The sequence below is a fragment of the Penicillium samsonianum genome (genome assembly GCF_028829775.1).
Source record: "Penicillium samsonianum strain IBT 33392 chromosome Unknown utg000002l_segment0_segment0, whole genome shotgun sequence".
NCBI classification, from domain to species: Eukaryota; Fungi; Ascomycota; class Eurotiomycetes; order Eurotiales; family Aspergillaceae; genus Penicillium; species Penicillium samsonianum.
The window spans coordinates 2,356,132-2,380,137 of record NW_026643260.1 but is presented as its reverse complement, the minus strand read 5'-3'; the positions used below and the strand labels follow the sequence as shown (position 1 = coordinate 2,380,137).

The window sequence follows — 24,006 nt, the reverse complement described above, 5'->3', positions numbered from 1 at the left end:
TATAAGTGAAATTATCTTATCGCCTTGAAGGATAAGAATAATTCATTTTGTATTAGGGTAGTTCTACGCCCGCACCCATGCAAAAACCCCTCTAACTCCGGCCCTCAAGGCTGCCAAAAAAAAGGCCTTTTTAGGGAGGGCTAGAGCTAATTGCCCTTAAAAGCCGACCGGAATTTATTCCAAGGTTGCCACATCCCCGCTCATATCCCTACTCACATCCTTACTCACATCTAGGCACCTAGAGGAGACCACGTGACAATCGTTGTATTTCGCTTTTTTGGTCTAACACACGCGACGCCTGCAAATTTATACATAATCCGACCTATTTATAATATCTAATATAGAATTCTAGATAATTATACTATCAATTCTCTATATACTATGCGAACTCCGATGCTGAGTCATCAAAAGCATAGGCTCCGGGGCCGTTGGTTGGATGAAGTGAGGTCCATCGCGGCCCGCATGGTCCGATATTGATGCCAAGACTTTATAACAGCCATTGCCCTTAAAGCTTCAAAGGCCTCTATACGCCGATCCGCACGTCTGATCTGGTTGATATATATACCAATCGATAGCGGAAGCTGAGCTCTATAATCTGGAACTCTTTTATCCTGAGTTATTAAGCTGTCTTTGTGCCTAGAAGCTATCTGGGAGTTGGGATTCGATGAAAGACCCGTAACTTTTCCGGGCGCTGTTCCCGCACTTCCCACAACTCCTTTTAATTCACCAACCAACGGCCACCAACCAGAATACCCCTATCAACCCAGAACACAGCAAACTCGAAGCATAAAAGTAAAATTAACCCATTCGATACTAGAAATCATGGATATCATAAAAATAATAATATAGACATGTTTTTTCTTTGAATTGAGGCAACAATGAAGGCTAACGCTAGGGCGATCACTACCTATTTAGGTAGGGGAAATAAAAGTGCTGAGTCAGCACCTGTCACTCGCCCCACCACGAGATCTTCCCGTCCTCGTTTTCTCAACCACGCCTCTTCACCACCTTCAGTCCTCAATCTTATATCACGTTTCCCATCCGCCACGAACGTCAGATCTTCTTCTAGTCTCTTTTAGTTTTACCGGCGCTTCTTGGAGATACTGTTTCTCTTTTTTTTTTTTTTTTTCTTTTTCCAGACGTTCTTTTTCTCCTCTCCCTTTGTCCTCACTCTTTAGGCTAGGATCCGAGTCGAGTCGATACCTCGAGGATCTTAACAGCCTCTTTTCCCCTATCTTCCTCATCTATCATCTCTACCGTCCCCAAAGGGATTGTAATTGCGAGCCTCGACGCGCTTTTGCACGCGTTCTGAAGCCGTTCACGCTGCTTAGGATGGCGGGACGCGTCCCCATTGGCTCGGGGGCTAACCAGAACCGAGTCTTCATTGACTTAACTGATGAGACTGAACTGGGCGATTCTGAGGTGGTAAGTGCTTGTGCCCGTTTCACTTTGATCTTCTAAAGATTGCTCTGCTTGAGCCCGCAACATTTCCCCTAGCCCCTATACCTACCCCACTATGGCTTTCTTTGTCTCGTCAATTTTTTCTTTACCCCCAGCCAACTGGTTACCTAACTATTGATCTGGCAATCCAGTTTCACGTACTCCGTACACAACCTGCTTACCTATTGTTACTAAATATCGCTTCTAGTCAAAGAATTTGGTGCAAGCCAAACTTCCGTTTATGACAGCGTTGGCTTATCGATCACCAACTGTCCCACTGAAGAGGAAAAGCCTAGATATCTTCGATGATGTCTCGGATTCTTCGTCAAGCGATGTGCGCAGGTCTGCACAGCGTGCACGCCTGTCACACGCTCACCCTGATCCGTACACGCCGAGTCCCCCGCCAAGCATCAGGCCTTCTCAGATTAGTGTTGTTATTCCATCACCGACATCTCAACAAAAGCGGGATATTGCGCTCGCGCAGAATGTCACTAATGTGAATGGAATGGACATTAGTATCTTTCCTACAACTAACGAAGAGGAAAGAGTTACTAAAGCTGCATACCCTACAACCAAGGGTCGTGTTGACCGTCGTTCGATCCCATTATCACTTAAATCAAGCTCAACTTCCAACGTTCTCAAGCTTCCATCACCCAAACAAACGAACCACCTTTCAAAGCTCCGTCACACTCTTGACGAGAAGCTGAAACGCATCAATGGGCCTACAGTGATTCCGACAGTTGATTCTCCAAAGCGTCTTGCCAAACTGGCTGATAACTTTGAGTTTGTCAACGGTTACCAGCACCGTGCGGGTGTTGAACGAATTCCAGATGACTCTGATTTTAACATCGGATGTGCTTGCACTGATACTGGTGGCTGTGATCGATTCGAATGTGATTGCCTCAGCAAGGAAGAAGATTCCGAGGATCGGATCGTCCCCTATCAGATCTGCGATAGCAATCCCAAATTGATTGTTGCGACCAAAAGTTTCCTCAATCGCAAGGCGATCATCTATGAATGCAACCCCCGTTGTGGCTGCGGCGGAAAACGATGCTGGAATCACGTCGTTCAGAAAGGAAGGACTGTCAGACTCGAAATCTTCGACACTGGATCTCGGGGCTTTGGTTTGTCTCACTTCATTATCTCTTTCCCTATCTATATATACTAATCATGATCTTTATTAGGTCTTCGATCGCCCGACTTGATCCACCGCGGGCAATTCATCGACCTTTACCTCGGTGAGGTAATTACAAAAGCTGAAGCCGACGAGCGCGAGAACCTCACCGATGGTTCCCACACGCAGTCGTACCTTTTCTCTTTGGATTGGTATGTGAAGGATGACGACGACGAAGAAGAAAATATGAAAGTCATCGACGGCCGCAAGTTCGGGTCTGCAACTCGATTTATGAACCACTCTTGCAACCCCAACTGCAAGATCGTCCCTGTTTGCACCACGAATCATGCTGACGAATATCTCTACAACCTCGCCTTTTTCGCGTATCGCGACATTTCCCCTGGCACCGAATTGACCTTCGATTATAATCAGGGTGAGGAGAACACAACGCCTCAAAAGATTGACCCCGAGGCTGTCCAGTGCCTGTGTGGTGAAGTCAAGTGCCGTGGTCAGTTATGGCCAAACAAGAGAAAAGGCCAGGGATCCAAGCCTTGATGGGCTTTCCTTTGTGCCAACCCCGCCGTGGCTGTTCTTCCTGCCAACCGGCCAATACCCTCGCATCTTTGTTTTTTTTTGCGATTTTTCATACCCCTATTATGTTTGATTAGCGACTTGGTATTTTTGCACGATCATGACCATAACGCAAGTGCATAAAAGCATAACCTGCTCCTCTTCCAGGCATGTCTAAGCCTTCCAGCATCCTGATTTCTTTCATCTCTGGTATTTTTTGTTTTCCTTGGCCATATGTTAGATTCACAATACCCTGACGAGAACTATGTATTATTATCAACAAACAACAAACAAAGCCTAATTTCAAATTACTTTCAGGGTACTTGACTTGGCGTAGCCCAAGTGGCATCATTATACAATTAAGCTTTCTAACTCCTCGGCAACTGACGGATAACTTACTATCTAAAGTATATTAAAGCTCTAACTATCTAGTCCTTCAAATAGCTGACTACCTAGTATATAGATGTGTTCTTAATATAGAGTTTTATATGACTAGGCTAAGTATGTAGTAAGGTTATCAAACCTAATCGTGTGATAATAAGCCTTGAACCCGGCCCCGGGTCCCAGGCTTGTTCCAAGGTTAGGTATGGTCCGTGCAACAACGCGACCTTTCTTACCTATAAGATGAGTTAGCAATCATCATACACAAAGAACTATTTCCATTAGTGTTAATCTAGTCGTTCCCTATTTAGGGTCCAGCGGGCTTATCCGACATAAACCCTCTTTTGAGTTCATTTCGCATCAGCAGGGTCAGGGTGAATGACTATTGAAGAACGTAGTAGGTATATAGAGTACAGTTTTTGACGAAGAAAAGCCTTGGGTATTTATATTCCTTTTCTTCCAAGTGTGAATGCATTCTACCCTGGGCCGTGGAGCAGGGTGCTGAGGAAGTGGTATATAGAGACCAACATAGGGCAAGCCTGGGGCATAGACGGTATTAGGCAAGTATATGAACAGAAAACAACCTTTAAAGCATTGAATATTCAAGTGGGTGGCTATTTCTGCAGCAAGGGCTCAAATGTAACAAAAAAAAAATAACAATGACATATTTCCAATATCCAGCCACTATACAATATTCCCTATGCGACATTCTTTTCCGAAAGCAGAAAATCCAACTTCTAACATGAAAAGAAATACAAAGGCAATTAAAACAAATTGAGTATCACAGCATAAACCAAAGAAAAAGAACGAATGTAAAAAAGAAGAGTCAAGCCTAAGCCCGCCCCTCCATAACCTCAAAGATACCGCCCATCACAAAGCTGGGCTTCACCTCCCCAATCCCCAGATCCACCGGCCGAGGTTCCATCAGCCCCAACCCCTGTCTCTCAATAGAGTCCCCATCACATCGCGACCGCTCTTCGCTCAACGCCATATCGATCTTAGACGGTCGTCGGCGGACAACCATTGCTGAGCGGCCGCGTAGGATAGCACAGGGGAGCACGCTGTGGGCATTGTGGGGGGTATCGGAGACCGGGCGCGGGCGGGTTGATGGATTTCCGGGGCTATTTTTGTGCCTGACACTGTCAAGTTGCTCTCTGAATGTGTGGGTATGGGCTTTGGAGGGGTGGAAGGCTAGGTTGAAGAGGTGGTGTGGAGAGCTCTGGGGCGAGTGGGTGGAAGTTGGGGAGGAGGGTGGTGAGGTTGTTGTTGAACTTGGGCTTGAGGTGTCGCTGCTTGATTTTGAGCTTCTGGAGCGGAAGGATGTGCTCAAAGAGAGAAATGGTGAGGCGATATGCATTGTTGCTGTGTTGATTTGGTTTTTGGTTGTATTGTGGAATGTGAGGCTTTGTTGGAGATGACTATGTCATAGTAGAGGATCAGGATACGAGGATTGAATTGGTTATTTGTAGGATTGACAGAGAATTTCCTGGGGATTTACTTGGGTTTATTAATCCTATAACGGGTTGACTGCAAGGACTGTGCTGCAGGGAGAGTTAAGACACGGATTGAACGCGGGCGACGCATGCGGATGAATGTGATTGTCCCTGAAAACGGACAATGCCTTTGGGACTTGAAGATTGTTTCTCTTTTTACTGTATTACTTATATGTAGAGATGTAGAGATGTACTTATCTAAGGTACATGTATTCCTCCATGGATGTTCTTAGGTAGGTCTCATCGTCTTATGTTCTCCTATTGTCGGTTTCCTCTTTCGGCACCAATAGTAACTAGTGAGACCCACTTGATTCATGCACTTCCCTATAGATAGTTTAAATGATCATCTCCTTTAATGTCCGATAGTCAATAATCAATTGTGTATCCAAGTCTATGGAGGAATATTATTGAAATGGAATCCCACGCCGCTGCGATGCAAAATGCTCCCACACAAGGAGAGTAGTAGTATACAGCATAAAGCCAGAAAAACCAAATGGGCCAAACGGGCCATGAAACAGAAATGTAATCCCCAATCTATTTGAGAGGAATGCTAAAGAAAAAAAGAAAGAAAGCAAAAATAATGAGTAGAAAATCAAAACACGCTACTATCCACACCACCCACTTCGTGATAACATCCAAAATTCATATAGGTCAATATTCAAAGCATCTTATTCAGAACTGCGATCGCCCGACCGTCGCTGCGTGAAGCTTCGTCGGATACTCTCACCCCAGGCGGAGTTGTCTAGCGAATGCATGACATCCTGTACATTCATACCACTGTTATGACGCGAAGTATCGGAAACCGAAGACGCCTCGTGCGTTTCGCTAGTGTCGACCGAAGTGCGCTCCCCATACATTTGACGCGGCGTGATTGAGGGACTGATACTCGACCACTCCCTCGTAGGTGTGCTGGAGCCAGATGCTGACCCGCTCAGGTTAGTATTGATGCGAGGCAGGGCATTGCGGTTTCCAGTTGGGCTGGATTCGGCTCGTCTGTGGTGCGAGACCGGTGAGAGCATAGGGGGAAGTTTCCGTCCAACTCGGGTTGTGTCTGGGGTGTGATCGCGCCGGAACCTGGCTGGTCGTGCTCCTCGGGGTCGTCGACTGGATCGTCGACAAAGATCTCCGGCACAGTGAATGTCGGGACCACGCTTATCCGGCCGCTCTTCTTGCGGTCAATCTTGCGGCGGAATTCGCGTGACCAGTATAGTGTATCGAAGAAACCGACGACGGTGTTTCGACGGACAGCCTCTTCCACCCGCTGCAGCCGTGCTCGACGACGTAGGAATTCTTCGAGGCGTAGACTCTTGCTATCGCTAATAACATTGTAATGTGCGAGGATCATTAAGCACTGGTGGAAGGAGATGCCGCGATCGGGGTCTGCTGACACAAGGATCTCTTCGTAGAAGGCATTCAATCGTCTGCGCCGCTCTCGAATGCTTTGGACTGGAATCCGTGATATGATCCGAGAGAGCTCGTCGATATCCACACCATACGAGACACGAGAGTTTGGCCGCATTGAGTATCGTGGCTCAGCCAGCGAGACCATCGAATTTCTTGCGTAAGAACCCATCGAGTTCCGCTGAGGGTCAATCCGGCATTTTTCCAGGATACTTCCAACCGAGAACTCTCCCTCGTAGATTCGCATTGCAAAGACACCAGAGAGCTCACCGAGTAGTCGAGGGAACTGCTCCGTGGATATAAAGCCCGTCCCATCTGGATCATACGTGGCCCACGCCTGCTTGAACCGGCGGATCTCTTCACGACTGATCGCGTACAGTCCGCTGCTCCGCTGGTAGACATAGGAGAAACTTTCGAAAATCAATGAAACAAACAGCGAGACGAAGATGTACATGCTGATCAGGTTCCATGCAATGAAGAGAGTTCGGGCCCACGGCGCGCTTCCACAGTCGTCGTCGAGGAAGTTGGAGTTATGCGTGCACAAGGGCGGAGTCATCGTAGCGAAGTCCTCCATGAATTCGTTCCATCCTTCTCCGCAACTTGCTCGGAAAAGCAGGATCAGTGATTTGGGCACATCGCGGAAATTCTGGTTGTGATCCTCCTTTTCGCCGAACTTGGTAAGGCCGAACGCCTGGTTCATCGCAATACCAAACACCAAGAACAGGACGAACCAGGTAGCTAGAAGATTTCCAATCACGGACAGACTAGCTGCCGCTGTCTTAAATAGCTGATCAAGCTGGTTGTTCCTTGGAATAAGCAGCAGAGCAACAGACACGAGGAAAAGCTTGTTGAGCTCCACCACGGCATGACTTCTTTCACGGTATGAAATGTCAAGGACGGAGGTGATGAAAGCGCCAGGGACGGCGATGAGAGAGTACAGATCCCATGAACTTCGGCTAAATCGATGCCACCCAAGGCCAATCAGTCGGATTAAGACATTCGCAACGTAGACAAACATGAATGCCAGGAATATAATGGCTAGATTGACCAATCAATCAGTAACACGCAACATCTCGAATCAAGGGGAAAAAAGAACTTACCTCGTAGCATCTCCCACCAGGCGGGTTCGGGATAGTATTCCAGCACAAGTAATAGCAGGTGAACTACAAGGACGCAAGTCACGAACCATGCCCACCGACCATGCTTCTTAACCGAAATTCGATAACACCACAGCCGCAACTTCTTGCTCTTGTCATCAAAGGATCGTTTCGAGGGCGATATCTGTCGGAGAAGTTTCCGCAATTCCAACCAGGAACGTTGCTCGGCAGTTAGGAAGGCAACGCCGGTTTGTTCTGTGTAATTGCGCATGAACACAGACACAAAGAGTGTCAGAACAAACACAGCTCCAAGTAAGTTGAACACCACGAAGAATAACCCGTTCTCTGGCGCCACTAGATCTTGCGGTTGGGTCATCTTTCCAGTGATACTCATTGCAGCTTCTTGTACGTCGACCCAGCCTTCTTGGGAGACAATCTGGAACAGAATGAAGAGGGAGTCACCAAAATTATCGAAATCATAATAAGAGTTCCCAGCCACTCGTGGAGCAAGCACGTTCCAATTGTATGGCGAGCTGGAATATTCATTGACGCAGTTGGTCAAGTTCCCAGAAAACCCACCATCATTGCAACTGGCCATCTGCCCGTTGAACAGATTGACTCCATAAATTGCGAACGGTATGAGGAAACTCATAGAAACGGCAGCAGCAGCAATGACCTTCCATCCCCCGACAATGATGACAGAATGGAAAGTGTCCTTTGCGCTGTCACTGACGTTCAAAAGACGCAGCGCCCTCAGCGCTTTGAAGGCGCCAATGGCTCTGGAAACACTCCAGTCCTGTTTGAGCGAGCCACCGACACTGACCCACAGCGTGATCAACACGATTCCGTCAATGAATCCCCAGGAACTGCGGAAAAATGCGTTCGGCGTCCAGAAGAAACCATCGGCAATCACCTTGATCGTTGCTTCAACAGTAAACACAACGGCAAAGCCCAAGTCAGTATAGACGAACCAGTTGCGGTCAGTGCGGAAATACTGCCGCTGATACAAGGGGGTTGTAATGCAGGCGAGAAGCACCATGGCGACAATGGCTGCATAAATGAAAGCAGAGAACGCATACCACACTGGCTTGTATGGATCCACACCCTCAACTCGTTGGTGACCGCGTCCTGGGCCGACAATTCGTTGACAAATTTTCCGAACGAAATTATGCGGCGAGAAAAGAAACAGTGATTTGTTATAGTTAGGGTGTTTCACGAGGTATGCTCGCTGATCCCGTTTTCTCTGCTCTGCCGCAGTAACAACTTCTCTTGCCATGGTTCTCGGATCCAACTCCTCGTAAGCACGTGAAAACTTCAGCTTCGAGTAGAAAGGATTTGGTTCCCTCCGCATAACGAGCGTGGTGGCTTTCGTCCATAGAAGTGAAATCCAGCCTGGTTGAATTATCTCTTGAGTCCCGCCTTCTGGCATTGTGCTCACCCTTCGTGAGTCCTTCGGTCTTTCCCGTTCTTGTTGCCTGGTTTCTTCTTCATCAAGGAACTCTTGCACCACGGCGTCTTTCAGCAACATTTCCAACGCCGCAGGACCATGGTCAAGTGGATCTTTGTACCGGGCTGAATCCCGGCCCATACGAAGGATTTTCGAGAGCGCTAGGTTTCCTTGGGGTGCTCCATGGAGTTGCTTCTGTTCCAAAAACGCCCTGACCTGATGCATTCGTTTTTCATCTTCTGAAACATCGAAGCTTTCCTGAATGACAGCAATGAACATGTTTAGGATGATGAAGTTGGACACAATGAACCAAAGAATAATGAATGCTGCCGAGATCCAGGCTGTGTTGAAGCCGGTCGTATATGCGGTTGCATTGTAAAGAATCGTGGTCCAATTCTCACTCGACAGAATTTGGTACATTCCCAGGAATGAGTTGTAGATATTCGAAAACGTGATCATGATCGTCGTGCCACCTGGATCTGAATTTGGGATCTGGCTTCGAAAAAGCTGTGTTGCGAAAATGGCAGATAAAAAGGTCATCAAGAATAGGAAAAATATCAAGTTGAGCAGACCGACAGTATTGCGGAATACAATCACGATCAGTTTTCTGGTCACAGAGAAAGCCAATACCACACGGTAGACCCGAAGGATCTGGAACAAGGTGAGAACTGTGTATGCACGACCTGAGTTCCTGATAGGCGGTATCTGGATGGTGCAGGTAATGATTACAAGCAAAAGGTCTGTTAAGTTACGACGCCTTCGATGAAACATGCGCCAATCCGAGGCGAATCGTAAGATAATCTCGACCAGAAAAATGATCGTGACAACAGTCTCAGTAGTATCGATAAATCGGGTTCGACCGGCAGACATAGTCGAGCTTCTCAGGGCTTGCACGATAAGGTCGAAGATGATGAGGCAGACCCAAATCCACTCAGTTTGATCATATATACGCTTGAGAGCACTGTCTTTGCGAGGCGTTGTGTCATCTTCGTCGACAGCATCAAGTTTTTGGACGGCAAAAGCGCTGCGCTTGCTCTCTTCTCGAATCACTTGGAATGAGTGTGTGATAACCGCGACCAGCAAGTTCACCAACCACAAGCTCAAAATGACAAACCCACAGGCAAAGAACAGGGCCGTAGCGAGGTAGTCAGTGTCAGTGGTATAGTAGAGCAGATCGGTAAATGTATTGGAGCTCATGATCACAAAGACCAACTCCAGGGAGTGCAGGATGTTGTCAAAGCTCATAGTTCCATGGTAAGGATTGACACCTTCCATGCATACAGAACCTTGAGGACAAATATATCCTTTGGGGCTGAACCCTGCGTCCATACCATCGGTGTTAAGCCATGGCATTTCTCCTCCCGTCTGGTTCAGGTACCCGCCACAAAATTGCAATTTGTCCCATGGATCATTCAATGTGTAATTGCTCTGACCTGCGGGATCAATCCAGACACAAGTTCTCCTGAAACTGGATTTGAAACTCTGGATGCCAATGATGGCGAAAAGAAGCCAGAAGAAACCGATGAGAAATGCAACATGGACGAGTAGAGGAGCTGCTCGCTTAAGACTTCGAAGAATTACCTAGAAGTAATTGGTCAGTATCTCGAAAGTCACATCCTCGCAACAGAAGACCTACTGAAGTGCCGTTGGTCATGGCAAGGAGACGTAGAATTCGGAGACAGCTTAACATGCGAAAGATGTACAGTTGGTGTGTTTTCTCAACACCCGAGACTGAAAGGAGAAATGATACCCAAAAAGCGACCACGGCTACAAAATCAAGCCGGTTAAAAGAGTGTCGAAGGAATGCGCGATGGGCGAGCCGAACGCGACGTTTGTGTAGAGGATCATCATAGACTTCCGGGTCCAAACCGTTCATCCCTGTAAATGTTCGCAGGATTGAAGCTTGGGGCTCAGCCTGAAGCATCGATGCTTTCTTGATCGTCGTCTGGCGATGCGGTGTGATCAGGTTCCTGCCCTTCTCCGCGATTGCTTTCCTGATGCCGAGGTTGCGATTAAGTGTGCTGTACTCGACAGGGTTGAGAATAAGCCCGGATACCAAGATCTTAGAGCCTATCTCAAGTGTGTAAATGATGAAAATGGCTAAGAAAACCCAATCAAACTTGCTGCTTCCCCATGTCACTGAATCTGGGTAATTAGGGAGCGCATCTTCAACGGTCAACAAGACGGTCTGGATGACAATAACAATCAAGATGAAGGGCTCCATGAACGGATTCACGAGGATATCACACAGCCAAAGTCGGAGAGGGTGATTCGGTCCCAGGATTCCAAGTGACCTGCCTTTAAATGGATTGTTCCGATCCCTCCATAACCTGCTGGAGGAACGCTTCTCTCGAGCTGCTTGAGTCTGTTGGCTGGAGACATGGGCATAGTCTATCATGGCGGGCAAGACCGGAGGTCCGTCCATTCGCGCATTTTTATCAAGCTCCTCCCTCTCAATCGTTTGCTGTACGACTTCCGGTTCGTTACTCAGGTTGACCACTCGCTGCGACATGGATTTGACCATTGAGCTAGCGCGTTGCAGAGCCCCGCTGGACGCCGATGGAGATAAAGAACGCGATCGATCCCGGACACTGCTACCACGACGGCTTCCCATCCCATCCTCCAGGTGAGGAAGATCATCACCCAGTCTTGAACCACCGAAATTCCCAGAGTAACCTGTGTCAGTGCTGCGTCGCTCTTCTGCACCGGCAGCACCGCTCATTGGTTGTAAATATCGAGGGTCGGTCAACCGTACCGTATCATCTTCGTCTGCTGGGGGGTTGTAGCCGTGGGGGTCGTGGGGATCATAAGAGTCTAGAGGTACAACGTCAAGGTCGGAAGCAGAATCGTCAAAGCCACGGCTTGCTGATGGGTCGGAGGGCGATGCTCTTGATTGTGGCCCATTGAAACTGAGACCAACCGATGATATCGCTTGCGCGAAACCACCCAGGTCATCAAGCGGGGAAGAAATCTCAGTATAGCTCGTTTGTGATGGTGGGAATGGATTCCTGCTCGGTCCAGCCGAATCAACTGGAGACTCTTTCGCAACACTCTCATAATTCCTTCGCGAACCCCTCCTGATCAATGATTGTCGTGAGAAGAGACCGGTCCCCGCGCGGCTTCTCCCACGCTCGTTAAGCGCTTCTCCCGGTTTCGAGAGATCTTGGAGAGGGATCTGGTTCGGCGGAGCGTTTTCGTCATTATCAAAATTCTGGCTATCTGGCGCCATCGTCGGGCAGGATCAGTTATTATCGAATCGCAGACATCGCAGGCTGAAGGGGGGTTCTCGGACACGGTGGCGACACGTGTGTTGACGGCAGAAAAGACGTATAATACGGGGAAAGAAAAGAGTGTGAATATAAAACACAAATGAAGAGAAGAGACGAGCCTCCGAAGCTGAATTTGGGCTAAGGGCGTCTGGATCGCAATTGCACTAAAAAGGACAAGTCCCGGCATGCGCCTCGCCATGGCCCCGGGGATATTCAACGTCGTGGCTGACATACCTCGGCAGGGCTATACATACATCGTACATCTAGAGTCATACATTTGTATTTTTATTGTTTCTACCTTGCTACTATTTCAGCTCCTGGAATGAAAATTACAACAAGTTTAACACGCTGACGCAGCCCTGCTTTTAAACAGTGTTGCCTAGTGGGGTTCCCTTTTTCCAAAAATAGTTTTAGTACTTTGAAAAGTCTTGGAAAGTCTTGAAAGTTCTCATCTCGCAATAAATGTATTGATTATGATTCAATCGGTATCCATCTGAGAATCCTTTTCTTTAACGTGTTGCCGAACGCCATCCAGGAACGCGTCTACCGCATCGCCACCACCCAGGGGTACTCCACCTCTCCGCATAAACCCTCCATTAGCCACGGGGATCTGCAAAGCCTCACTGATACTCGGAAGCCCACCATCACGGAGGGCTACAGTAAGACTGGCCAAGCTTTGCATGAACTGGGGAGAACGAAGCACTTTTCGAAGAATATCTTTTTTCTGGGAGAGGTCGAGGGACAGGAGAGCAGCTTGGGCAAGTTCCGGGTCCGTATCAGCTTCCGAAGCCTCAGCATTGCCCTGGGCCAGCAAAAGCAGTGCGGGTGGCAAGAAGCTGAGAAGATGATCGGCAGTAGTGGTATCAGCAGAATCGATAAATTGCAATGTAGTCGAGGGTGGAAGGAGGTCTTGGAGTGTCGTAGATGGTCGTTCGGGATCTTGGGATTGGCTCGGGCTCTCGCGGCCGCCCAGAGACTTCAAAAAGTCCTGGACAACCGACGCTGGGTCTTCTTCGGTAGTTGCTCTGCAAAGTAGACAAAAGAACAAATTAGCTTGGATGGCCCAGATCAAGGCTGTCAGAGATATGTACCTACGCTCGTCCACCGTCGGCACCACCCTCTCGCGACTCTTGTCCTTCCTCACGCACGTCGCCGCCGGTCGCATCGGGGCCAGCACCGCCGCTACCCGTGCTGTGGTATTGGCCGCGATCGTGGTCGGTGCCTTCCACGTCCTCCATGGTATCATCGTCATCGCCGCCCGAGGGCCGGCGGGGGAGATTGGCAATCTCGTGCTCTACATCAACATCCTCACCCTGCAGCAGAACATCGACAATTTCTCCAAGCTTCAAGTCACGAGGGCTGAACCAGCTCGGGTCGCCGTCCTCATGCTGGGACTGGGACTGCATCCAGAACAGGTATCGCTGAGAGCTAGACGAGAACTTCAGGACAAAGATTCGGCCATTCGTAGCGTCCGTACCGGATGGCTTGTAGGGAGTAAAGCTGCCATCTGAAGGAATCATCACCAGGTCAAGCTCGGGCTCGTCTAGTGAGGCGCTACGCGAGCGCCAACAGAAGTGGATAAGATCATCTTCGGAGTAAAGATAGACATAGCCTGGGGTAGGCTTCGGCTTGACGGCGGCAGGAGTGCTAGAGATCTAAATTAAAACGGTCAGTAAAGTTCCAATGTAGATATGAGTACATCCGCATTATGGAGTTGATCATGGAACTATCCCAGTCGGGTCCGGAAAGCTAAGCTCACGTACATCCAGGTCGCAGATACCTGCTTTGAAGGTAATGATCGGAGCTATCGACATATTGGGATTTTGATTCTGAACAGAGATCCAATAATAGATGGGACTGTATTGACAGAATTGGCACCCTCTAGGTAGATAAAAAGAGTCGAGGTGGATGTAAGAGATAGAGTATACAGAAAGAGAGAAGCTGCGAGCGGTATACGTCAGTTGTTTGTGTCGAGCAGTGCTTCTGCGTAAGTGGTTTTACAGTCGCCCGTATTTAATGGCCTTACAGATATGGCATCAACATGGTGAGTTACCGCTTTCCAAAATTGGCTAGGGCTGTCGGTTAAACACGTGATAGGGCTTCGTACACACAACCCTCGACGAATTCCCGCACTGGAGCCGACTCCGCTTAGCACGTCCAAGTCCTCACCCAAATCTCCAACAACCACCCCGACAACCATTCATCCTTCGCCAGCAGCCATCATGTCGGACGGCCAGACGAAGCAGTTCGGGAAGAGCCAGAGGGTCGTGCCCGCCGACAAGGCCCAGAAGTGGTACCCCGTGGACGATCAGTCGCAGCCCAAGAAAGTCAGTACACCCTATGAAAATGGGACGCCACAAAAAAGAGGAGGACATACGACTGGCACACATCTGCCCCGATGATTGCGACGATAGCACCGGTATTCTGAGGAAGAGCCTTTGTGAATTACGGGGCGACATCCAACCAGACACCGGTGTCAATCGACGACACAAAAGTTCATCAAATCTTTTGATCTTGTGCGAATCGCATATCATCTGGGGAGGATGCGGCTATGGCGATGGAGATACTTGGGATTCATGGGAATCGCTAGGATTTGTGTGACATCAGAGACTAACTACTTTGTGTGTTTACAGGTTCGCAAGACCCTGCGTCCCGCCAAGGTCCGCGAGACCCTCGTTCCCGGCACCATCCTGATCCTCCTCGCTGGCCGTTTCCGTGGCAAGCGTGTCATCCTCCTCAAGTCCCTCGACCAGGGTGTCCTCCTTGTCACCGGTCCTTTCAAGATCAACGGTGTCCCTCTCCGTCGCGTGAACTCCCGCTACGTTATCGCCACCTCCAAGCGTGTCGACATCAGCGGTGTTGACGCCAAGGCCATTGAGAAGACCTCCGCTCCCGGATACTTCACCAAGGACAAGAAGGCTGAGAAGAAGACCGAGGAGGCTTTCTTCAAGCAGGGCGAGAAGGCCGAGGTACGCATCTTGTCTAGGATATCACATTTGCAGTGATCAAATGCTAATTACTTTTTCGTCTTTACAGAAGAAGGTTGTTGCCAGCGCCCGCGCCAGCGACCAGAAGGCCATCGACCAGGCTATCCTTGCCTCCATCAAGAAGGAGGATTTCCTCGGCAGCTACCTCGCTACCACCTTCAGCCTCCGAAACGGCGACAAGCCCCACGAGATGAAGTGGTAAATGTGTGGTAGCCGCGGGTTCGGTAGATAGTTGGGGAGGACCATTTTTCCAACGAGGGGCGGCTCGATTGCAGATCGGCATCCTTTCGCGATTTCGGGGGGCCGGTTTCATGAACCATGTCATGTAATTCCTACGGGATCCGTCAAAACACGTTTTTCACTTTTCTTATGATTTGCGGTTAATTCGGACAACCCGATGTCGTTCTCATGTTTCAAGAAACCCGTTCCTTTTGCGCGTGGCTGATTTTGCATGAAGCTGCGTTATGAAGAAAGACTTCAAGCAAAAAAAAAAGATTAAAATCACCTCGTTCCAGCAGGCGGGCTGGATTCTCTTTTATGTTCAGTATGACCTACTCCCATTTCCAGGTTCAGGCGGCAATCCAAAATTGGGCAATTCCTTCGATTCATCTATGCGTCGTGTAATATCCGTAAAACACTAAAATATAAGGTTGCTGGGCCTTGTCTTTAGTCGAGTGGATATCCCTATTGTGTGGAACTGGAGTAAAGATCTCGAGATCTAGGCGTAGACTACAAAGTATAAACAGATATGTCTCATGACGCCTTTGCGGTGCTCAATGGATATTACAATAGCTGCTCGGCTGTATTACCGTGGCATTCAATGAGGTTGTGCGATAAGTCACTTGGTTTTCTATCTCTAATATCCCGTAATGAGTCTAGTGGCTGCCGCCAGTCGATTTTAGGGTTAGGTACCAGCCATGTATAACCTCATGGCTACTAATTGCATGGGATTCGAATGATATTCAGAATTAGGGTTATATCAAACTAGTGTTGACACTAATACTGATAGCATTTCGCAAATACCCTAAAGCCCAAAAATGTAACGATCTCGAATATATATTGAGGTTTTAGATAATATATATTGAACAATCCCAACTCACACTCGAAATAAAACGGCAAAAACAAAGACAAATCCACATAGCTGCACCCCAATGATTTATCATATACACGTCAATGGTCGTCTCATCGTCGCTTTGTCTTTCCCGAAGACCCAGATACAGCCTTTCGCTTCGAAGCATCATACAATTTCCGAATATCCCGCTCATCTGCCTCATCACTCTCATCGTCGGTATGCGAGTCTCCAACAGCAGTACCAAAAATCCAGTCCAGAATACCCCATGGGCCAAAATTGCCCCTTGCACCCATCAACACATGCATATCAGTGCGACGGGCGATCCCACCCAAAAATAAGTTTGTCGGCATGACAGTATATCCAGAGTATGCGAAGGTCTCCTCGACAGAGATAAACAGTAGGTACAAAAGATATGTAAGCATATGGAAGCGGAAGATGATGGCTGGCGCATAGGTCGGGATGAACTTGGTAACCAGATAGGGAACCGGGTGGTCGTAATGCGCGGACAATGGGAACGGCGCAGGCAACGAATGATACCAAGACCGGTGCCATCTGGCAAGCATAGGAGACCACTTCGAGTGGAGAGCATAGCGGTGGAGGACATATGTGAGGAACTATCAAAAGGAAAATCGGAATGTTAGTAAATTGGACTATCAAGGAAGCGCATCACAGCAAAGTAGTCGGGAAATTTTTAAAAAACTTACTTCTCGCCCCAGCATCGCCAGGCTCAAATCCCTACATATCTCAAATGGCATAGGAAGCTTCAGCGATACCTTAAGCGCACTGCGCTTGCCGAGCGTCCGGACAAGTACCGTCTCAAGCACCCCCTGCATAGCGATACCCAAGAATAAATTGAACAGTGCCCACCCGGCGATCTTGAGTTCCTTCACACGGATCCGACGTCGCCTCCTCCCACCCGGCAAGCCGGTCGCGCCATGCGCCTTGATGAGAACCGCGGCGGACGGTGTCAGGATATCGAAGAGGAAGAAGACAATGGATGGCAGTGCGTAGAAGAGTACTCGCACTGCGATCGTTCCGAACAGTTCCACGCGGAGTCGGGAATGCGACAGTACCAGCGTTGACCAAGTCATGTAGAAGAACAGGAGGTTCAGGCTGGTGCTGTAGGATGATAGGACTGGGATGAGGAAGACAGACAGCATCGGTATAGAAAAAAGGGCCTCCATCTTGACACGAGGTTATGCGGCGATTGCTGTTAATGGTGTTGAAAGACTCGAAGGTGAATTTGGTTGTATCTTGTCTATCGCTATCGCCGAGTCTTTCGACGGGATGGCGAGGGTTTTGTTTCTGATTTTCCAGCAATTCCTCTTTGTGCTGAAAATAGTAACCTGCGATCAGTTGCCATTCATGTTTAAGACAAAGACTCTTTGAAAATGAAATCCAGTCTGGGCAGAGCCATTGGGGACAAAGAAATTTCGAGGTCGAAAATGGGGTGGCAAGATAAAAGATAAGCTTGGTTATCTACATCGTACGTCATCCTCCCCGGATGTACATTCCAAGGTTGCGACTGCGTCAATGAAAAGTTGAAAGGATTGAATTGCTTAAAATACGAACACAGACATGCCATTATTTTTTTACTGTACAATAAGAATGTGCAACTAAGGTTAAAACGAATCGAAGAATGCTTAGGTGTTGTGAGGGGCAGCTGCAAGGAGGGCCGTACAGACAACGCTCAGGGTATCATCATGTATGAAGCAGTCGACAGACCATGTAAAAAAAAGAATAATACACCCGATCGCTATGAAGCCGGAGTACTCTTACCGTTCGGGAGCCCGTTCTGCTTTCCCCAAGTGAACGTCTTGCTGCGAAGGTCTGGAATGACCTGGAGGAATACTAGGTGGCTGAGCCAGCTGAGCAGAGTGTCACCGATAATGCTATTTTTCGGGCTAGGCCCAAGGGCAGTGCCTTTCATGATGGCACCAACAAAATTGGTAGTGATCAGGTACTCCCCACGCTCCAGGGCACTGATGGATATTTTCGCGACCTCCGATGGCGTCTGGGGCTTGTCGGCTTCTTCGAGTTTCTTGGTCAAATCAGGCTTGGTCTTTTGCTCGTTGTCAAAGCCGGGTGTGAGGATCCCCATGGGGAAAATGGTGTGGATCTTGACATCCGCAGCCGGGGCGTCACTGCGGTGTCGTTGGGTATAGGCTCCGTTGTACATTTCGATTTCCTGGCTCAGAGTATCGGAGAGAGAACGAATAGCTGCTTTGGCAGGCGAGTACGGCGAATAGCCAGCGATAGGAACGAATGCAAGGGTAGAGCAGGTGAAAATGAGATGTCTCCGGGGTGTTTTCATCTGTCCACTCGGAACAACGGGGTTTAGCCAGCTGCGCAGGGTGGCATGAGCTGTATTGGCCGCAGTCCAATAGATTGTGTCCATTTGCTGTCGGTGATCTTGGATGGGCACATCGACGAAGTAACCTGGGCGGGAAAAGCCCGCGCAGCACCAAACAACGTCAGGAGCAGCTCCAGAATTCCACGTTGTGACTTCTGCAATGACTCTTTCGCACTCGACGGGATCGGTGAGATCGGCGCTGATATAATGGAATTTCTGCTTAAAGATATTCGCTGCCTTGGTCTGGATAATAGGTGAGCAATATTGATCAACTTATTATGGAGGGATGTCCGACCTTCATCTCATCGACGGCAGTCACCAGCTTGGAGACAGTGCGCGCAACCACGACAACGTTTGCACCTTTCGTGGATAGCTCGAGTGCGACAGCTTTGCCCATGCCATCGGAGCCACCGGTGATTACCACAGTCTGCAAGACACCAATTAGCAAGTATCGCATTAATCATGTAGTCTTGCACATACCTGCCCCTCGACATTGAACTCGTTTCGGGATCCGAAACCAAACATCTTAGCAATAGTGTAAAGAATAATAGTGCAAAGGAGTGCGGAAGCGCCCAATATCGGGGTTGATGTATTATTATAGGAGGACTGCAAGGAGGAGAGAAGTTGAGGCAGATGGAAACGAGCAATTAACTCGCGAGGATCCATCGTGGATGAATGGCAGCTGCGTCTGTTGGTTGTCCTCGAAATGGAAGGCACACGGGGCAGTAAAGCAGTGACACAGAAATACCCGAGATCATTCTGTTTTTGACGTTTCAAGGTGTGAGGTGGTAATATTACCAGTATTTTGATTCTGACAAGTGCAAACAGAGCAAAAGCCCCCACTCGAGGCTAGCGCAAATAAGGCGGTGAGAGGCCAAAAATAATTTTATCACAAGTTTATCGGCCGGACTGAGTTGGTTCATTGTCGTTTGATTTCTACACGCAAAAATGGGCAGCAAAAAGAGAAAAGCCGGTCGCCCGGCGCAACCGAAAACAGCCCCTGAGCCCTCCAAGTTCGACATCGAAGAGCGATTCGAAGACTCGGAAGATGATTTCCAAACCGGCCGTGATCAGATTCTACTTGAGGAAGGCCCTGAGGCAAAGAGACGGCGGAGAGTTGCTGAGGAAGGTATGTGCCTCTAATGATGATCTAATGGTGCAAACGGTGTCTTACTGATCGCCGCAGAGGAATTGATCCAGCCCTCCGACGAAGAAATCCTTGGCTATGAATCCGCAGACGAGGATGACGACCTTGAAGACTCAGACTCAGAAGAAGATGAATACGATGATATGGGCCAGCCAAAGGGTGGCGCCGAATCCGAGGAAGAAGAAGAAGGCATTGCCGCCTGGGGCTCATCGAAGAAGGATCTTTACAACGCAGATCAGATCGAGACCGAGGTTGATGCATTGGAGGAAGAGCAGGAGGCCAAGCGACTACAAATGAAGCAGTTGCAGGCTATGAATGAGGCCGATTTCGGGTTCGATGAGTCTGAATGGGTGGAATCCGGCAAGGGTACCGAGGACGGCGCCGATGCTGGCGTGGTGACTGAAGTGCTTCCGCAATTGGAGATCACTGAGGACATGGATACCGATGAGAAGCTGAAGATTTTGAAGTCGAGATACCCCGAGTTTGAACCCCTGGCGAAGGACTTCGTGGAACTTCAAAACACCTTCAAGGATCTTCAACAAGCAGCCTCGAAGGCTTCCTCAACAGACGACGACTCAGAGGAGCCACAGCCATCTCCAGTGCCCGTGGTGAAATTCCGTGCCTTATCTGCATACCTTGGGACGATCAGCATGTACTTCATGCTCCTCTCTTCCCCGTCCCCCGACGCAACTAGCGAACATGTTCCGATGACCCCCGCCGAACTCCGACAACACCCTGTCATGGGATCGCTTGTCAAATTCCGCAAACTTTGGAACACTGTCAAGGATCTCGAGGAGCTCGAGGAACCCGCCGAGGAGACTACTAAGGAGACCAAGACCGAAGCCAAGGCCGATAAGCAACCAAAGACCCAAGAGACCAAGAAGCCTAAACAGAAGAAGCTCAGCAAGGCCGAGATAGCACAGGCTGAAGCCGAAGCTCTCCGCGCTGAGCGTCTACGCCAAACAGAAGCCGGCCTCGTCGATCTCGAGAACCTGGCCACCGAGCCTTCACGGAAGCGCAAGACACAAAAGATCAAGGCACCTCTCAAGGATGATGATTCTGACTTCGGTGACGAGGACGCCCTTACAGCGCACGAGGCAGAGGAGAAGGCCAAGCAGAAGCGCTCGCTCCGTTTCTACACCTCGCAACTGGCCCAGAAGGCCAACAAGCGCAACGCAGCAGGCCGGGATGCCGGTGGAGATGCCGATCTCCCATACCGCGAACGTCTGCGTGACCGTCAAGCCCGTCTCAATGTGGAAGCCGAGAAGCGTGGCCGCAAAGAACTCAATGCCGACCAGCAGCTGGGTGGTGACAGTGACGACGAGGATCGTCGCGTCGCCAAGGAGCTCCGCCGCGGCGAGGGTACCAAGGAGGGCACCGATGACGACGAATACTACGACATGGTGGCATCCCGCTCTAAGAAGCGCAAGGACGACAAGCAGGCTCGTGCAGATGCCCACGCTGAGGCTGAGCGCCTTGGCGGAAAGGTCTATGAGCAAGAGGAGGTTGGTCCAGATGGCAAGCGTGCTATCACATACCAGATCCAGAAGAATAAGGGTCTGCACGCGAAACGCAGCAAGGACTCGCGTAACCCGCGTGTTAAGAAGAGAAAGAAGTACGAGGAGAAGAAGAAGAAGCTTGGCAGTACTAAGCAGCTGTACAAGGGCGGCGAGGGCCGCGGTGGATACGGTGGTGAGCTTACGGGTATCAAGAAGAACCTGGTCAAGAGTGTTAAACTGTGAATGTGTGCTTGATCATAAACTTCACGGTCTTGTGTGTATGTTTTCATGGCGTTCACTGCGGGCAGTTTCAGGCATTCGATGTGTATATAACCCCGATTTCATCTTTTGGTTTACCCAAAGTTTCAAAAACCGTTTTATTCATCCCAACCCATCTTCTCCTAGTAGGTATATGATGCGCTTGATGCATCGGGGATTGTAGCTACTATGATCCCCACTTAGACTCTTGTCCCCGACCTAGACACAAATGATCAGCTCCGGACATTCATGCAAAAGATAGAACAATGCCGAGCTAAACATACCCTTCTGCCCTTTGTCAGTTCGAATAGGAAACATGGGCAATCCCTCTGCAAATTGAGGACGATGAGGAATATCGCTAGATTGTGATTTCTTACTTCTAGTACTCGAGCTACACAGAAAGTTAGCACAAGCCAAGCGCACATAACTACATGTAAAGTGTAGATACCTTGAATTGGGAGAAATGGGCGAAGTCGGCACATGATCCCGAACAAGTCCATTTGGCTTCTGCATAATACCGCGAGATACCCGTCTAATCCTTTCTGAAAACCGGTTTGAGCTATTGCTGATACTTGTGCTCGAGCTACTCGAAATCGGACTCCCTGACATAGGGGTTACGCGCGAGAGCTCGGAGATTGGGATTGGAGCATCGTCGGATCTTCGACGGTTATATGAGGGTAGGTTAACAGAAGGCAATTTCTCCGAGACTGTTCGAGTATGAGAAGTATGGAGGGTGGGTTCGCTAGGTCGAGAGTCGCTGGATTGAGAGGGAGCGATTGTATCAGTGTCTATTGATGGATGGCCGTTGTAGATTTGATTGGAGTTCGTAATAGGACTTGTTGTTGGAGTCAGTATTGCATCATTCAGGGTATCTATGAGCTGCTTGTACATGTCGCCGTCGATACCCAGACTGGTTCGCATTTGCTGTGTCCTTTCTGTTCCGAAGCTATGTTTCCTCGGGGCATCAGGCGTTAAGTCAATCTCACCCGGGTGCAAAAAATCTTGGGTGGTGGATAGTATTCGTGGGTTTGAAGCATCAGCACCCTTAGCTGTATCTTGGATAGCTGGGGCAGTCTGGTTTGGGCTGTCGGGCTGTGAGTCCTGCAGCATTGGTATTAACCAGGCATGGTCCAGGGCATCTCTGGCAGTAGGGCGATCTGCCGGGCTTGCAGCCATCATGCTTGCCAAAAAGGACGTGGCTTTTGGGCTGACCGGAGAATGAGACGAGTCAGAAGGCATTATCGAATTCCCTCTATAGTACTCGAGTAGATCACTTTTGCCAGAGAAAGGAAATTTCCCAGAGAGCAGGTAGTAAGTGATCACGCCCAGACCCCATATATCGATTTCAGGGCAATAGTCTGATCCGGACGCTGCGCTTTCTGGGGATGGACCCCATAGCTGTTCATACACCTCTGGTGCAGTAAAGGCGGGCATGCCATTGAACGTTTGTAGACCCGTAAACCCTTCCATCGAGCGCTTGCTGATCCCGAAGTCGCCGATCTTTACCCACCAATCTGGACCTGTAGATAACACGAAAATATTCTTCTCGAGATCAGAAAATGTAGAAGCAAAAGCACCATGGCTGGGTCATACCTGAGGCTTCAGGTCACCGTGAGCGAACCCGTTGCTATGCATAAAGTCAAGACTCTCGAGAAGCTGGAAGGTAATCTGCTGTGCTTCTCTTTCCTGAAATAGCTGCGTCATATACTTCTGCAGATCCCCAAGAGGGAAATACTCCATTGCGATAAACAGACATTCAGTGTTCTCAAACCAGCCCGATGATTTCACAAAACAACCGTCATACTAATCATGAAGGGTAGGTCAGTGATTCTGACAGGGGTATATTGAGAATCCAGGGTATGAAGACCAATCATGTACCTACCTTTTGCTGCGAGAATCGAGCAATGGCTTCTAGCTCGCGATTATAATCCATAGACCTCGATCCTGGGACCGACTTGCGCACTTCCTTAACGGCCCGGAGCTTGCCTTCACTGACACATTCTTCCAACCACACAGTACCGAAGATGCCAATGCCAAGATCACGTTTCTTCTTCCACAATTCCTCGCGCTCACGACGTCTTCCGCGCCGACCGTCGACTAACGTTGATTCGAGAAAAGTGTGCGTTGTAAGCTCTGCATCGAGCTTGGTATGGAGCTTCGAGTCCTTGACAAGACCGGAGACTTGCGACATGCGGGGCACAGAAGAGCCCGGATTTTGGGCGTTGAGAGCAGTGTGTATCTTTCCTATGATACAACGTAGATAGTGTCAACCTAGAGAATGCGAATGATGTATAAGAGATGCCTGGCTCGGTGCGTATGGTCGTATTGGATGCATGAGATACTGTCAGCGTGCAAGTCGGGAGTCTCTTTCTTTCGAAACGCTACACGTAACATGATCGGAGTTGGGGGTTAAGTCATTATTGTTTTGGCCCCCGGTTGCTACAAATGTAGTGGAGGCAGTGACTTCATTCTTCTAAT

At 49.1% G+C, this 24,006-nt stretch overlaps 9 protein-coding genes across 9 annotated transcripts; 3 read left to right on the top strand and 6 right to left on the bottom strand.

Annotated features, from left to right (window-relative positions):
* Nucleotides 1-1,332: 1,332 nt before the first annotated feature.
* On the top strand, nt 1,333-3,109 carry clrD (uncharacterized protein; the record flags this gene model as incomplete). Its single annotated transcript, XM_057275473.1, has 3 exons — nt 1,333-1,425; nt 1,649-2,564; nt 2,625-3,109. 3 exons carry the CDS (start codon nt 1,333-1,335, stop codon nt 3,107-3,109), a joined length of 1,494 nt encoding a protein of 497 aa, XP_057140111.1.
* A 1,228-nt stretch (nt 3,110-4,337) lies between these two features.
* Nucleotides 4,338-4,862, bottom strand: N7471_002752 (uncharacterized protein; the record flags this gene model as incomplete). Its single annotated transcript, XM_057275472.1, has 1 exon — nt 4,338-4,862. One exon carries the CDS (start codon nt 4,860-4,862, stop codon nt 4,338-4,340), a length of 525 nt encoding a protein of 174 aa, XP_057140110.1.
* An 804-nt stretch (nt 4,863-5,666) lies between these two features.
* cch1 (calcium channel protein CCH1) lies at nt 5,667-12,172 on the bottom strand (the record flags this gene model as incomplete). The annotated part of the gene is given in 4 exon segments (XM_057275471.1): nt 5,667-5,991; nt 6,006-7,437; nt 7,500-10,524; nt 10,580-12,172. The coding sequence occupies 4 exon segments, from the start codon at nt 12,170-12,172 to the stop codon at nt 5,667-5,669; spliced, it is 6,375 nt and encodes a 2,124-aa protein (XP_057140109.1).
* Nucleotides 12,173-12,690: 518 nt separating this feature from the next.
* N7471_002750 (uncharacterized protein) lies at nt 12,691-14,026 on the bottom strand (the record flags this gene model as incomplete). The annotated part of the gene is made up of 3 exons (XM_057275470.1): nt 12,691-13,237; nt 13,308-13,867; nt 13,976-14,026. 3 exons carry the CDS (start codon nt 14,024-14,026, stop codon nt 12,691-12,693), a joined length of 1,158 nt encoding a protein of 385 aa, XP_057140108.1.
* Nucleotides 14,027-14,352: 326 nt separating this feature from the next.
* On the top strand, nt 14,353-15,968 carry N7471_002749 (60S ribosomal protein eL6). The gene is made up of 3 exons (XM_057275469.1): nt 14,353-14,539; nt 14,846-15,181; nt 15,249-15,968. Exons 1-3 carry the CDS (start codon nt 14,435-14,437, stop codon nt 15,399-15,401), a joined length of 594 nt encoding a protein of 197 aa, XP_057140107.1. The 5' UTR covers nt 14,353-14,434; the 3' UTR covers nt 15,402-15,968.
* A 413-nt stretch (nt 15,969-16,381) lies between these two features.
* N7471_002748 (sterol desaturase family protein) lies at nt 16,382-17,455 on the bottom strand (the record flags this gene model as incomplete). The annotated part of the gene is made up of 2 exons (XM_057275468.1): nt 16,382-16,885; nt 16,976-17,455. The coding sequence occupies 2 exons, from the start codon at nt 17,453-17,455 to the stop codon at nt 16,382-16,384; spliced, it is 984 nt and encodes a 327-aa protein (XP_057140106.1).
* Nucleotides 17,456-18,027: 572 nt separating this feature from the next.
* ksrA (3-dehydrosphinganine reductase) lies at nt 18,028-19,290 on the bottom strand (the record flags this gene model as incomplete). The annotated part of the gene is made up of 3 exons (XM_057275467.1): nt 18,028-18,867; nt 18,920-19,051; nt 19,105-19,290. The coding sequence occupies 3 exons, from the start codon at nt 19,288-19,290 to the stop codon at nt 18,028-18,030; spliced, it is 1,158 nt and encodes a 385-aa protein (XP_057140105.1).
* Nucleotides 19,291-19,572: 282 nt separating this feature from the next.
* On the top strand, nt 19,573-21,513 carry N7471_002746 (something about silencing 10 family protein; the record flags this gene model as incomplete). Its single annotated transcript, XM_057275466.1, has 2 exons — nt 19,573-19,753; nt 19,811-21,513. 2 exons carry the CDS (start codon nt 19,573-19,575, stop codon nt 21,511-21,513), a joined length of 1,884 nt encoding a protein of 627 aa, XP_057140104.1.
* Nucleotides 21,514-21,715: 202 nt separating this feature from the next.
* Nucleotides 21,716-23,719, bottom strand: N7471_002745 (serine/threonine-protein kinase; the record flags this gene model as incomplete). Its single annotated transcript, XM_057275465.1, has 5 exons — nt 21,716-21,747; nt 21,813-21,919; nt 21,977-23,070; nt 23,122-23,331; nt 23,411-23,719. 5 exons carry the CDS (start codon nt 23,717-23,719, stop codon nt 21,716-21,718), a joined length of 1,752 nt encoding a protein of 583 aa, XP_057140103.1.
* Between the last annotated feature and the right edge of the window lie 287 nt (nt 23,720-24,006).

What these genes read in the sequence shown, in the direction of transcription:
- N7471_002749 (XM_057275469.1), top strand. Translation starts at nt 14,435, where the DNA reads ATGTCGGACGGCCAGACGAAGCAGTTCGGGAAGAGCCAGAGGGTCGTG. An exon ending in ATCAGTCGCAGCCCAAGAAA is followed by an intron (nt 14,540 to 14,845) that starts GTCAGTACACCC and finishes GTGTGTTTACAG; the next exon opens with GTTCGCAAGACCCTGCGTCC. An exon ending in AGCAGGGCGAGAAGGCCGAG is followed by an intron (nt 15,182 to 15,248) that starts GTACGCATCTTG and finishes TCGTCTTTACAG; the next exon opens with AAGAAGGTTGTTGCCAGCGC.